The 15,889-nt window shown below is 46.0% G+C and overlaps 1 protein-coding gene across 7 annotated transcripts in view; it reads right to left on the bottom strand.

Annotated features, from left to right (window-relative positions):
* The window catches only part of FAM149B1 (family with sequence similarity 149 member B1), a 635,963-nt gene that overhangs the window by 59,238 nt on the left and 560,836 nt on the right, over nucleotides 1–15,889 (bottom strand). For 6 of the 7 annotated variants that reach the window (XM_078643097.1, XM_078643096.1, XM_078643098.1 and 3 more), the window contains one exon: nucleotides 807–932. The exons of the other annotated variant lie outside the window; for it this stretch is intronic. In XM_078643097.1, the coding sequence (XP_078499223.1) occupies nucleotides 807–932 (126 nt within the window). The remainder of the gene's footprint in view (nucleotides 1–806; nucleotides 933–15,889) is intronic. 7 annotated transcript variants of the gene reach the window in all.

The raw sequence follows: 15,889 nt of genomic DNA, 5'->3' as shown, positions 1-15,889 counted from the left end.
AAGCACAAACATGCGTGCCTCGCGAGGTGGGGGGCGAGGAGGGGAGTGGAGGGGGGGCGGGCGCGATTCACTCGCAGCAGCGATAATTGCTGCCAGATGGTGGAGCGCGCTCCCGCGAGTGAATCTCCTGACGTGCACACGTTGCCATTGAAGGCAATGGAACGCGTGCACGTGCTTGGCTGAAAAGCCAAAACAACGGGAAAAAGTATTTTTGTCTTGCAGCGCATGCGCGCTGTGAAGGCAAGACCTATAAAGTACACCTACATCTGATTCTTTTCCTTTCCTTTCTTACTATCTTCAGATTAAACTTCCTTGAACTGTTTTGTGTGTCTCAATAACCGTTTCTAGTCACATATTTGTTTGTTGTATTTCCCCCAAGCATCATTTTCCATTGTAAATAAAAGCCCTTTGGGCTATCGTCATGAGTATGGGATCCCCTATTGAGCTACTTCTCCATCAGACAACGAATGGTCTTGTGGTTCTGTCACCGTAATTATTGGGTCATAAAACACCAGACCAGAAGGGGTCAGGGGCTGCAAGCAAAGGCACAGCACAGCCTTCATTTGCCCACCCACTCCAGTACCACGGAAAATGCTCCTTCCACAACCCAGGCCATATCCTCCCCTCAACCGAGACAACCTACCTGTAACAACAAAGTTGGCGTTTCCCATCAGCTAACAGTGTCCCTGCACCGTAATCAGGATATCTCTTAATGAGGGCCACAGTATTCATAGATATTCTTACTAGAAATATATAAAAAAGCTAGAATACCAAAAATATGTCAGACTTAGTTTCTCATTTCTCACCAAGCAATGGATGATCTTCCTTCTGCTCCTCATCTTTAGAAATACCCCGAGGATGGAGGAAACTTGATGTCATGCGAGATGAGCTCTTTTCTAAACTGATCCCTGTCACTCCAATATTGATGGAATCTGCCAAAATAATTAACATTTGAATTGCTATTCGTGTGCCTAGAAAAAGGTGATGAAAAATATTATATTAGATGAAAGTTTTCAATCACTTACTATTGGAATAAATCTAAAGAGTTTCTATTTTACCTTGTAATGGAGACAAGCCTACGGATGATGTGGCACACATCAGAATAATCTCGGGATTGTTGCTCATCGATAAAGGTACTCTGCTAGATAAATCTGATACATTGGAGGTTCTACCAAGCTCTAAGATGGTGCCAGACCAGGCAATATGATCAACAGGGCGAATACGACGCGGACAGGAGGCTGGATGGGCAGAGGGTACTGGGGTATCTGAGCCCATCCAGCTGAGCTACTTGATCAACTCTTAGCCCATTAGTGCACTTCATATGTGTTTTAGCAAACTGACCCAGGGGAAAGGGATAACTGAGCTAGGCTTATCCAGAATGACTAGCTACTTGAAAAACGGTGCCACTTATTTTACAGCACAAGTTTGGACACAAGCTGTAGAAACAGATTTATTTGCCCCTTACTGGTCAAAGGAATGACACAAAGGACTACCAATGCCAAGACTGTTCAGCAGTCATTTGTGCTAGAGTGGGCCTGTTCTGCTTCTCTAAGGTAGGGATGTGTGTTACTGTAGCACTAGACTACAGTTCCTCTGTAGACTTCTGTAGGCATGCCTTTGTTAATACATATAGGTGTGCGAGTTCTGTGTATGGCTCTGTCCAGTGTAAATCTAGGTGGGTGTTCACGTCACCCTAAGAGGCGAGGAGTGGGAATATGTATATGTTTGAGTATGGACATATATAGTTAGCAACAGCAGATTTGCAGTTCCAGTAGCAGCATTTGGTGGAATGCTGGAGGCCACCAAAATTGCAAGAAGGGCATAGACCATCAAAAAAGGCAGAGTTTGCCAAAAATCGTTATAAAGAACTGAAAAAAGTCATAGATATCTTTTTGTGCATCAAGATATTGTGCCTGTAGGCTGTAGAAAAAAAACCAATATCACACACAGGACTAATATTGGACCTGTAATGTCACCATTTAGGAAAACTCTCACATCTACAATTGAAGTTGCACAGCTCCATCGTGCTATTATGAAAAGTTTCTGGATCTAGCCTTGTGCCTGGCGATAGGTTTACATAAAAAATCTGCCTTGCTTATGAGTGTCATCACCTGTGAGATCTTGCCAATAAAAGGCATTGCCCATGAGAAAACTCACTCAAATCAAACTTCTTTGTGGTTATCTAAACCGAATAGATATAAACAGGAAGAAAAGACCAAGGCACACAATCAAAAGAGTAAACGACAACAATCAATCAAAATCAATCAATAAATAAAAGTAGGTAAAATACATGCTCAAATAACTGATACATGTTTTCTCAGTTTAAGTGCCCATTTCAAGAAAGCCATCATGGTAAAACAAGCTGATGCCTCTTGTAACTTGTACATGAATATCACGACAGGTTTACAATACCTATAACCCTATTTCCTTAATAGTGGTTTCAACCAATGACCTATGCTCCTTATAAAATGTACAAAATAAAACATAGGGTAATGTGTTTTGTAACTAAATGCCATCACAGAGACAAGATGACATGGTTCTTGACCATTCCCCCATTTTCGGGAATCTGACATGCAGATGTATGAGATACAAACGCAAATGTGTCAACAGATATCTATCTTCTAAATTCATTATCATAAAAAGATACGGCTGCATACCGAGGTAGAATGGGCCACAACAGTAGGTTTCCTGAGCTCCATCTGTGAATGATGCTGTTCAAATACTTTAAAACCTAAGGTGATAATTTCTTTTCTTTTTTTTTGTTGAAATTCTGCACATGGATTGTGGATCACTATAAAACTTTTGTTTCCCCAAGCTCCCACAAAATGAGGCTACGAAGGCCAACCAAGAAATGCACTATTCACAGTCAAGGGACAGACAATCTTGCATCATCAGTCGACTAAATGTGGCGTTTGGATTAGACCGGAGTGCATGCAGGCTAAGGGGATGAGATTTATTAAATTCATCTACATTTTTTAGCACTAATTTCCTGTGGTAATGAAATTTGAGCAACTCGATTGTAGGGCTAAGGCTCGCTTCATAAAACGATTTTCAACAAGCTGTAAGTTCCAACAGTCCACATGGCCACAAACACCCGATCCGTAAAACATTTCTTTCAGAGGTTTTTGTCCCAGCTTACCGGAAAATGCAGAAACTGTCTCAATAGAGCTCTCAAACTAAGAATTCCCGGTGGCTCTTTGTTGGACCTATGACCCTTGAGAATCAAACGGAAAACCTAGTTAAGAAAGGGGATTTGACTTGTCAACAGACACACCACCATAAGCAAAGGCATACAGTAGGTTTTGCAAACCATTAGCAGTCCTAAACATTAAAACAGTATCATCTGCTTATAGCAAAATTGAGACAGATCAATTGCTAACTTTCGGCAGATCTGTACCTCTCTCGAGAAGGTACAGTTCTAAGTCATTAATGTAAAGGTTGAAGAGTAGTGGGGCTAACACACATCCTTGCCTAACCCATCTACCTGCAGCTATCTTGCTGGTGCATTCACCACTCAACCCGAACATGACCCTAACCAAGGCATTCAGATATACTTGCTTTACAAAAGTGACAATCGCCTTACCCAGGCCCAGACTACTCATAACGCACCACAGTTTATAGTGGGAACACAGTCAGAAGCACTGGTAAGGTCCATAAAGGGCTGATGAAATGTGCCTTGTTTGACCACTGAATATTTGCTAATCAAAAGGTTAAGATAGAGTACTTGTTCAACTATACCCTTTCCCTTGCAGAAGCCGTACCAAACGTTAGTCAGGATATTATTATTTTTAGCCTCAAATTCTAGGCTGGCAAGGAGGATACGGGCCTCTACACTCAGCAGAGAACCTAAAAGAGAAATGAGACCATAGCATTTAGGGTCGTCTCTATTGATCTTTTTTAAAATGGGAAGGCTATTCGATTCATAGCTGGCTGCAGAATTTCAATAAATTGTTGAGATAGGGGCCCGCAAATCTATACTTTCTAAAAATATGCTGAGAGGGGTAGCATCTGGGGTCTGGGGACTTGATTTCAGTGCCAGGCGCACCTCATTTAAATCAAAACAATAAAAGCTGGCCAGTAATTGAGGTGTCAAGAGGCAGCTTGCTCTAGTGCTGACCAATGCACCGCGGCTGATAAATAGACTCAAAATGCTGGAGCTGGGAAGTTAACCTGGTCCTTTAGAAATGGCTTAATTATCACTTTCCAAAAGGCTATGACATCCCTCATAAAGTTTCCCTCTAATAGCGAATCCAAGGCATCTGCTCTAATTTCACATTTTCTCTACCCTACTGCCCTTTTGTAAATATGTTGCGCCCTACGCCCACCTCCTGATCTCTAGGAATCGTAGCCAGTGCGATCCCAAGTTTCTCTTCTCTAAGGAGCATGTGTGACCAAACCAGCTTAAATGATTACTTTATTGTTACTAGCTATCCAACGAATCCGACCTCCATCATTGCTATCAACAAGCAGAGCATTACAATATACATTAATTCTATATCCAGGGAGGAACAATAGAAAGATAACAGGCCACTTAAGAAGCTTACTACTAAAACATAAAAAAACAAAAACCACGGAGCAAAGATCATTAGACTGAAGAATAAAATATGTTATAATGGAGTTGACTCTACTAAAAAAAGTAGGTGTACACGGCGCGTACTTGCTGGCAGGCCGAAAATCATGAGTTAAATAGCGGTTGAATTTCAAGAGCATGTTATTTAACGCTGTGCCACCCTCATTTTGAGTAAAATGTTGTAGGTCATCCCCACTACTACCATTCGCTCCACAGACCCCTCTTTCTAGCAGGTTAAATATATGGGTGTTGAAATCGCCACCTAGACTAACCCAGTGGAATTTCGTGTTTTCCTGTGGAATGAGATCAAGGCAGACTCAGGACTTTTCACAACGAAGCACTGTTAGGAGAAAAATAATTATTATAAATGTTGATCACCAACCTTGCAGGACCACCATCTGGATCCAACAATAAAACCTGAAAAAAGGAGAGTTCAAGTCTAACTGTAAGAGTTTCCCTGGTGAAAGATGTTGAGATTAAAGTAGCAAATCCTCCCTTACTTCAACTAGCCTTAGATGGCAATCCACCAGATTGGATGGACATAACCCCCCACAAATAAAATGGTTCTGTGGCCCAGGTCTCTTGGAGGCACATACACTAAATGTGACAAAAAGAGAGATCCATTCTCTCTTAAACAGTTTAGAGAGCATACCAGCAACATTCCATGACCTTAGGTTAAGCTGGTTAGAAGGTCGATGGAACGTGATAGATGATGGGTTTATTGCAGCCACTGAGGTCAGAATTGGAGGGGGAGCGCCCCTTGGGGGATCCTGATTAGTACAAAAAATGCCAGTGGTAAGATCACAACAATTCTATGAAAGGAACGGAGCTTCGTATTATGCTTTCTCTTTGATTTATTGCCACTCACAGCAGCCAATGGAAACTTTGCATTATGTAAATAAACTACATTTCCCATGATGCACATGCGAAACATCACATCCTGTAAGACCCCAAAAGAGCCACCTTCACTGGAAATCCTCCTCTTTCTTTGCTGCTCACGCAGAAAGTTAAGTGTACTCTTGACTATTTAATTGATTGATTGTGTTTGTAATTACATATTGTGATTGCATTTCGGCACGTGCCGCTTTACTTGACTAAACGCGACTATCGCGCTCTCCGTCGCTTGCTTTGCCTGAAATTTGATTGTGATTATTATTTTGCTTGCTGTGTCTGCAAATTGCTTAAAATTAATCTGTTTGCCTGTGCGGGCTTCGCGCTCGCTCCCGGCACGCTTCCACATACCCGTTGTCATCGGGGAATGCGTTTTCGTGCTCCGGTGCTGGATCTTGCAGTGAGGCAAGTTTGAATTTCCCGCTTACACGGGATAACGCGTACAGTGCACGGCCACATACAGCGCCTTCAATTAGACTCCCGCTGGGTTGCTGAAATGTACCACGCCGCCGGTGATTCCTTTGTTTTAACGAGCTGAGGCTCCCCTCATATACCGACCGCACGAGTAGCCTTCACTTTCAGTTTTAGTTCAGGTTTCGACGTGCGTAGCACATTTGGGCTATTTTCTAGTAGGATTGGGCTACGCACGTCGCTACTGCCCGTTTTTTCTCATGCAATTAGTTTATTCTCCTGTGTGACCCCACCAAGCAGCATATCTAGTCCTGGCTGGCAGGAATAAAGCTCTGGGCCTGGAGGGGGCTCACCTCCTATGAAAATTACTGCTCTTTGGCTCCACTATGCCCTGAGGGCTGTAAGTACTGTGATACAGCTACTGCTGAGGAGCTAGGTACCTGGTGTCTAGATTGTTGTGCTTGGGTTGGCTCCCCCCCTTACTCCTCTTGAAGAACTCACTCCATGAGCAAGAACATTTACAAATTTGGTCCCAAGATGGAGGATTGGGTTCACTAAGAAGAGGATGATACCTTATATGAGGAGGAAGTGGAAAACCCTTCCATAGAGGGCAACATTGTTGAGGCCCTGGACGCTTCCGTCGGTTAACAAGGCCCTTGAAAAGACAGTCCCAGGGACTGTGCAGCAAGCACTTGCTACTGCGCTGAAGCCCATAATGAAGCAATTAGAGAAGTTTGCGAAGCCTCATGGTTTCACTGGTCCTGCAGGAACTCACAAGGACGCCCCAGCTTCAGAGTCCCAATCTAATCCCTGGCCTCATTCTTCTGCTATGCTCTCATTTCCTGCACCTAGCACTGGCAAGTCCAAGGCCCCGGATACAGACACAGATACGGATACCACGTTTACGGACACTCTGGATGAGTCGCCTCCCAAAAAGAGGGCCAAGAAGTCTAGAATGTGGAACCTCCACAGCCAACATCCACTTCCTTCAATTTCAATCCAGCTGATGTAGTTCACCCTCGTTCGTCTGACTGGCTGCCGTCCCCAGAGGTTGATGCATACCTACATGATGACCTTCGCAGAAGTTTGGATAAGGAGGTGCGGAACAGACTCCGCTCAGTGTCCCCGACCGGACCTTTCGGACAAGGTTGCGGAGACTCCAGATATAGACTCAAGCCTCTTGACCTTCCTGAAAAATTTTGCCAAAGACCCGAAAAAAGGTATTGATCGGGCCTGGCGTGGGTGCCAAGTCAAGCTCCTAGTTGTGGTGGGCCCCTTTGCGAAGATTTTGGAAATGGCCTTAGAGGCGCAGGAATCGGGTACTGCGGTAGATCCTCATGTCCTGGCAGGGTGGACTCAGAGGGAATATGCCTCCTAGGTAACGCCAACTGCGCCATCTCCACGGAGCAGGGTAAATCACTCCTAATGCGAATGGACTCCAATCTCACGGAGTTGGAGGCAGCGGAACCAGGTCAGTTGGCGGCCGGAAATCTCTTTGGGGAACGTTTTGTAAAAGACGTGGCCAAGTATGTGGGCACCTTCACTACTCTTGACAAGGAACAATCGGGTATCAAGAGAGTCTTTCAGGCTGGTGTTATCAACAGGGCTGGACGAGCCCGGGGACGCTCGTTTGTCCGTCAGTTCTCACAAGGTCCTCAGAGAGGAGTCTTCGGTCGAGGCAGGGGTCACTGGGACTCCACCCGTGGGGGGAATTTCTACCTCACCAGACAACACTTCAACAAGAAACATTTCAACAGAGGAACATATCGTGGAGGCTTTCAAGCCCCAGAATCTTCAGGCGAGTGCTCCAGACACATTCCCACTTCCCTTGGGGGGGGGGGGGGGGGGGGGGTCGTACTCAGTTCACAATTGGGTTCAACTATCTCAGGATGTTTGGATATTGCAGACAGTTCGGGATTTTCATCTAGACTTCTTTCAGATCCCTTCTCAGGACAGACAGCCCGGACAGCTTTCTTTTTCCCAAAAAAGTGCGCTTTTATAGATTCAGAAATCAAAGAGATGGTGCGGAAACACGCGATAGCATATTGCGACGACGGCCCTCGCGGTTTCTGCAGCAATATTTTTCTGGTACGGCGGAGGTTACAGGTTGGTACTCAATTTAAAAGACTTCAATCATTACATGACCTACAAGCATTTCTAGATGGAAGGTATCCATCTATTGGCAGATCTCCTGAAACGAAACAAGGAGACAGCATGGTCCGTCTGGACCTGAAGGACGCCTACTTATCCTTTCCAATCTTTCCTCCTCATCGCCGGTTCCTGCTATTTCAATGGCGGAACCGATGGTTCGAATATTTGGTCCTCCTCAGCACCATGGTGCTTCACCAAGGTGCTGAAGCCAGTGATAGCTTACCCCAGAGAACAGGGGGTTCGCATGATAGTGTACTTGGACGATACACTGATCATGGCGCAGTCTCCAACCTTGGCGGGTCAGCATTTACGCATGACCATTGCTATGTTGCAAAATCTGGGATTCGTGGTTACGAACCCAAGTCAGTACTGTGTCCTTCCCAGACAATAGATTTCCTAGGCTTCGTCATCAACTCTCACAAGGGTCAGTTGAGTCTTCCCCGCTCCAAACTTCGGGATATCAAAAAGGAGCTATGCTCCCTGTTATCCAAACAGACTCACTGAGAGTGATTGCCAGAATAGTGGGTCTGATGGCATCATCCATACAAGCGATATTTCCAGGACCTCTTCATTATCGAGCCCTTCAAAGGTTGAAGATTCAGCATCTGCAGAAGGGCCACTCCTAAACGAACCTGGTTCATCTTTCATCGGAGGTCCGGGAGGAGATTCAATGGTGGCTGGCCCACGTGGAACGGCAGGGCCACCTTCGGCTCCCTACTGGAGGTCGTCATAGAGTCCGACACCAGCCGCTGGGGGGCTCGCTGCGGAAATATGTCCACAGGAGGGCGTTGGTCCCTAGACCTCCACATCAATTGCCTAGAACTTCTCGCAGGGTCGTTCGCGATCCGGACTCTGTCACCCAAAAGGGTGTTGTGTTGCAACCTCTTGCGGATGAAAAACATATCGGCGGTTCGGTACATCAACAAGCTGGGAGGCACGAGGTCCTCCATGTTAGTAGAGATAGCGAAGAACCTTTGGCACTATTGCCTGAGTCACCAGATCTCGGTCATAGCCGAGCATATTCCGGGCCAGTCGAACGTAGTGGCCGGCTGGTCACGCAGATAATGCAACAGACGGCAGAAGTGATCCTGGTGACGCCCCTATGGAAGTCGCAGCCTTTGTTCCCTATTCTATTGGAGGTCAGCTGCGACTCTCCCAGGAGGATTCCAGAGTCCCCAACAATGCTCCAGGGCCCTCATGGAGAGATGCACCGATGGTACTAAAGGGGCAGTTGTCCCTGATGGCCTGGAGATTTTCAGGCAACGTTGGCAAATGCCTGGATTTTCGGAACAAGCTTCAGCCTTTATCAACCAGGCTTGGGCCCCTTCAACCACCGCCGCCGCCAGAGGTACTTTTCAGCCTGGAAGGGCTGGGTGTGTTGGTGCATGGAACAACACGTGGATCCCGTGGGGGCAGACTTACCCTGTGTTGTAAATTTTCTCTCTCAGAAGGCTTCGGAGGGTTTGGCATATCGTTCCATCAATAACTTCCGTTCCGCCATTTCGGCGGGTCATTCCCAGATTGAGGGCAAACCAGTAGGGATGCATTCACTAATATGTAAGCTATTGAAGGGTATTAGAGTAGCGAATTCGCCAAAACCAAAATATTCTTCCTAATGGGATGTATCTCTAGTTCTTTCCTTATTTAACCAATGGCCACAAAATGATATGTTAACAAGGAAACAACTTGAATCTAAACTAGCCAAGCTTTTATGCCTCGCAGCCTGTAGACGATCATCTGACGTTAAAGCTCTAGACATTACAGGTAGAGTATTTACTCCTGAGGGAGTTTCTTTTAACATTACTTCCAGAACTAAGACAATGTCTCGGAGTGTGGTGTATTATGCCTTTCCTAGTAACACAAAACTCTGTGTAGTTCAGTGTCTCAAGGCCTATGAAGAATGTACCAGGTCTATTCAGCCTGTTGGTGTGGTGCAATTACTAATTGCTTTACAGAAACCTTACAAACCTGTTACTGCGGCTAAGATAGCCAGATGGTTAAAATCTGTTATGCAAGAGGCGGGTGTTGATACCCAAGTGTTTGGGTCGCATTCTGTTCGTGGCGCCATGGCCTCTAACACTTTTATGTTGGGTTCTACTGTTCAAGACATTATGAATTCTGCTGATTGGTCTTCCGAATCTACCTTTCAGCAGTTTTACTGTAAACCGGTGGGGGATATTTCCTCTGTGGTGTTTGATCAGCGTTAAACTAGCATAATACAAATCTCCGGTCCTGTAATAGAATAAAAAATTAGCTAGCTTTCGCGCCAAGAATTTTCAATTCTATTAAGGGCATGGAGGTGAGGATTATCCCACCTGTATTGTAATGTTTTACCCACCCATTTGTTTATATTCTGTTTAAGCAGGAAATACGGGGTTTTCCTGTCTCTCATTCTTTCAGGTTCTGAGAAGATTGGTTTAAATATACTTCCTGTTAAGAAGACGTTACTTCCAGTTGGATTGTTCTTCCACGTTGGAGGATGTTATTTTAGACTTGAGTTATGTTTGATGGACTTTTAGTGTTTGAAGCAAAGAAAGAGGAGGATTTCCGGTGATGGTGGCTTTTATGGGGTCTTACAGGATGTGATGTTTTACATGTGTATCATGGGAAATGTAGTTTATTTACATAATGCAAAGTTTTCATTGGCTGCTGTGAGTGGCAATAAATGAAAGAGAAAGCATAATCCTCGCCTCCGTGTCCTTAATAGAATTGATCATTCTTAGCGCGAAAGCTAGCTAATTTTTTATTCTCACACGATCACACAATATCACCTAACCCCCTCTAAAGGTGAAAAGGTGTTAGAAGTGGGAATTAGATATTGGATGGGAGTATCTCAACTATAGACCCTCTACTTCGCTAAAAACTGCATGTAAGGCTGCTGGTGTTTGTTTTTTAAAAAAAAATCCCAAGGAAACTGGGTTTAATGCACAATTTTCAAACTAGGAAATTTTGAATTTGTCAAACAAAGCAACAACTACATACTCAGACGTGAATTCACTACAAGACAATTTCCTTCGCATAACTTCGCCCCCTTGCCTACGTAGGATACGCTATGCAGCAAATTAATTATAGTACTCAAAAGGCTAGTGTGTTCCTTTCCCATTTAGCCAAGCAGAGAACTGTTTTTTATTTTATCAAATGATTGGGGAAAGAGTAGGATTTAAAAAATAAAAAGTGCGCCTGGGGGAAGTTGGTGGACTGGCCCGCCCGCTGGTCCCCTGAGCCACGCCGTTGGTTCCCACGTCCCCGGCAGCGCGAAGGTTGGGTAACTTGATGCGGCCTGTGGCTCTGGGTGGGACGTAGCGGGCTCCCCACCATGTGCCCAAAAGGAGGTCGGTGAGGGTCTCATTAAACGGAAGCAAGGGATCCAAAGAGCTCGCAGCCAGTTGAAGCACCTTAGTCAGGAGGTTAGTCCTGACCTCCTCCGTAGGAAGCTCGAGGTTAAGGGCCTCGGCCGCCCTTCGCAACACCACTGCATATGACGCTCCCTCCTCTGTAGCAACGGTAGGAGTAGACAACATGCCACGGTCAGGCGAAGTGTCCAAACCACTGGCATCCCGCAGTCCTGCTCACTCTTCTGGTCAGCTAGAGGATCACCTGACCCCTCCCAGTCCTCCTCATCAGTATCTGGGTGCCATTCTGGTTGAAAAGGGGCCCCAGGAGTGAACAGGGGCATTTAATACCCCTCTTGGCGCCAGATCCGGCATCGGACTATGTCGTTCCGGCTCCAGGTCAACTTTGGGATGGAGGCGGACCGGCGTTGAACGAGGAAGTGGTGCCGGAGGAAGCGGCGCCGGTGGAGGCGTAATAAGCTCTGGATTCAAGGGGACCTGCCGGGGCCGGTGCTGTCGGCGGAGAAGGCCTTGGACCCCTCGACCGAGTCCGCAGAGCCCGAAGGCGCGCGGGCGTTTTTGGACCGCCCAAAGATGGGGTGCATTGCTTCGTAGAATGTACGAAACTGGGCGGGATGCTGCTCTGGGTCCCAGAAAGGGAAGGAAACGTGGAGCCGATTCTTCTGACTCCGCGGGGAGAGCCGCAGGATGGGCACCACCCGCAGGCCTCGTCGGTTTGGCCGACTTACAAGGAGAAGTCGAAGAGCGACAATGCTTCTTCGACTTCTACTTATGCTTCGACTTACCCGACCCTGAGTGCGAAGACTTGGAACCGGAATAGTGGTGGCTCCGCGACCGGTCCCTTGACCTCTGTCGCGACCGGGACCTCGAACGACACGGAGCCGACTGCCGGGGCTCAAGCAGCTTTCGGACCGCTCTCGCAAAGCCTCCGGCGCCAACGACTGGCAGTCGGAGCACGACTTGGGGTCGTGGTCGCGCTCCAGACAAAAAAGACACACGTGGTGCAGATCCATCACCGACATCATCCGATGACAGGAACCGCATGGTTTGAAGCAGGGCATCCCTCATGCACCTTAGGAGTCGAGGACTTCAAACAAAGAAGTCGACAAAAGTCAAGAAAAAGTTAGTAAAAAAATGACTGAGGTACCGCTCTTCCCAGATCTGCACTGGCTAGCACAGAAAAAGAAAGAACTGGCGCCAGCGCGCGATGGCGGCGTCTAAGTAGCTGCTGCAACGTTTTCCCGGTGACCATGACGCCGACGACGGAAGCGGAGCCAGCCGACGCCACCTTACGACGCGCAGAGTAGTGCTGACGAATACAATTTCTGGATCCAGTCTGACGCCTGGGGGTAATTCTAAGGTAAGGAATCTATAACTAATGTGTTTCTTTCAGATTACTGGTATCAACACTGATGGGGTGTGAGAGAGCAAGCGCAGCGGCTGGTGTTTCCATGACAGCTCTTTGGGTCACACCTAACCTTTCTTCAAAATAGTTTATTTCTTTATTGATAGCTCCAATGGCATTACCTAAAACATTCTCTGATAGAATTAGTCTCAATATGAGTTTAACTGGAAGGCTATGAAGATGGTTTATTTTTTCCCATACTGAAACTGGTCCATGACATACCTTAAATGCACAAACTCGCCAGCCAAAGAAGGTAGCACAGCCCCTTTCAGGCTATGAAGGGGCTTAGATGGGCCCATTTAGGCCTGGTATTTGCCTGATGCATCCCTCACAGTGGGAATGCCAGGTGCACTATATAGCGCGCTTAGTCCCACCTCCAAAGGCAGGGAAACAGGCAGGTCCTGCTAAATTGGAATGTGTGGTGCGCTATATAGAGCTATTATCCCTGCCTCAAATGGCAGGGTAATAAGCTGTGCTTTGTTGGCCTAGCCGTCTCTTCAGGCCATGCTCCGTGACCAACAATCAGGCGCATTCCGCACAGCAGGGCTGTCAGGTTCACTATATAGCTCTCTTAGTCTTGCCTTCAATGGCAGGGAACCAGCAGTGCTTTGTAGGCTTTGCCATCCCTTCTGACCCCGCAGCAAACAATAAGGCATGTCCCCAAAAACCTATCAAAAACATTGCTCCTCAATAAAAGAGAACAATTATAAGAACAGGTTGTAGTCATAGAATTTAGCACTTAGTTTAAGCAGATAGACAAATGGAGAACACTATGTAAAGCAAATGGGGACACACTATGTAAATAACCCTCCTGCAAGTTCAAGGACACCACCACATCCTCAAAGGCCAAGACCAACAAAACCTGTACAAGCATCAACATTTTTAACTTCTCTTTCCCAAGGTAGGAGTTCAAGGGCATGAGGTCTAAAATATGCATCTGTCCCCAGTACATTCTCGGGCACAAGAAAGTACTCAGATGAACACCCTGCACCTCTCTCCTCCTCAGCACAAACTTGGTTGGGCCCTTGGCTAGTAATATCTGCACCTCACGAGAAAGACTATCAGCAAGATTTTGTTGACAGCTAGGCAAACACTGACGGTACGTGTAGAGTAGCATCCAAAAAGGAATGCTGTAACTAAACTGGGAAATCCAGTATCCAGCAGGCTATCTGCACATATTTTGTTGTGTCCTAGCCACCCAGTATTGTTCTAGGTGTAGGAATTACAAAACTCCGCAGGCACAATAAGCAAAATCTTGCTGACTAAGTCCCAGAGAGAGCGAGTGTAACAACTCAAAGGGAAAACCCATTCGGTGAGAAGAGAGGAAGGTCGACTGAAGAGAAAACACTCTTGCCCAACAGGTCTATCCATTTTGATTCTCTGTTCCGTGGAGCTTGAGGAAAACCATTCAGGTTGACCTAGACACCTGAACAACAAAACTATCTGTAGTAGGGTGCTGTTTCAGGAAGACAATCACCAAGTGCAGACCTGTGTTAGTATGCAATAGACCAACTCACTGGTGGGGGCGAATAAGGTTTGGACCCGCCACCATAAGGCACTCAGTTAAAGCTTTGTAAAATGATAGCAAGGGCTCCAATGGTAAAGGGTCTGGTTGTAAAATCAGTCACCCAACTGGCATTTGTTTCTACTATAGGCAAGTATAATTCCAACACTTCTAAAGCTCTAAGCACTAGCATTGCTTCCATGAAAGCAACTAAAAGCAAATGTAATTGTGTTTCATGTTCAGTGTTTAAGCCACTGGCATTCTATAAATTTTGATATAGGTCAGAATCAGTGTATTAAGGGGGTGAATTGTCCACCTTCTATTGGTTATCTTTCTTGTGGGAGACGTTTTCCAGACCTTGAATACAGTCTGAACCAAAGATAGCTTTAATCTTCCTGTAATACTGTCTACAAGCCAAAAAGACAGGAAGAGAGTCATCATCATATAGGAGTTACACCATGGGTACGGTGTAGCACGTCATCAGGTGAAGCCTGGCTCAAGCTGATTATGAATCTGTAACTAGACTTGTAATGTGATTCTGTACTAGAGCCGCTGACAGGGCTACCAAGGGACTAACCAGCATGTCCTACCACAATGATGTTGTAGCACAGCTCAGTACTAAAAGCCATCAGCAGAAGTCTAACCGTGGGCCCCAACAAATCCGTAGGCCTGGAACCAACTTGAAAAGCTGGACGCCCTTCTTTACGGCTACAATCTACTAAAGAGTCAATGATGGACAGATGGCACCACAATCAGAGTGAAGAACTACTGCAGAAAAGCTGAAAAGAGTTTGGTGTCTTTGGAAGAGTCACAAGTTGAAGACTATGGTTAGAAAAACTAATCAGAAGCGCCATACTCTGGATCCTTGCAGTCACGAGTGGATGGCGTGCAACCTCGTCTAGTACCTTCTTCAGCCGTAGCCACTCCCTGCAGTAAGCATAGCCCTCGTGGCATCTACCGATACAGCTTTTTTGGAGGCCAAGTTGCCTGATTTGTTGGAGTGATGGTAGGCACACATGACAACAGAGCGTTATGACCTCACCCTGAATACTGACACAGCTCTTGGCCCTAGAAAAGTCTCTGGAAGAAACCAAGAAGGAGATATGCAGCACCCTCTCACTCAGAAGGATTTGAGAGACCCAAGAACTCTCAGTTTGCAAGTAAGATGTTGAGTTAAATAAGTGGAGTAAAACGGTCTCCTTTGCTAAACTCTTTTCAATTTTCCAGCCTTTTTCTTAGAGACGTTAAGCAGCAAGGCCCTCTGATATGAAGCTCAATAAGATGCTTTTATAGACTTTGGAGGTTTAATTAAAGGAATCAAATTCTATTTGGCTGTCCTTGTCTGGGGGACCGAGATCTGGACTTGAACAAAAGTGTGTAAAGGTGGAAGGCCATATGTCCTGGGTGTATGAATCACAGAACCAGGTTGGTGGATTTCTTGGCTATTTAAGAACAATATATGAGCCGCAAATATAGAAGAGTAAGAAGGACTTCCCGCTACCAAGGAAAGGCCCAGGTTATACCAGAGGAACAAAACTGGAAATCACTTCCAGCTAAGAAGATATCATTGGGCCCTCTGGAGAGAGCTAATATACCTCCCTCTG

Source organism: Lissotriton helveticus, chromosome 5_1, assembly GCF_964261635.1.
Source record: "Lissotriton helveticus chromosome 5_1, aLisHel1.1, whole genome shotgun sequence".
Taxonomy (NCBI): Eukaryota; Metazoa; Chordata; class Amphibia; order Caudata; family Salamandridae; genus Lissotriton; species Lissotriton helveticus.
Note: the sequence above shows the minus strand (reverse complement) of the source record. Positions and strands in the feature narration are given on the sequence as shown.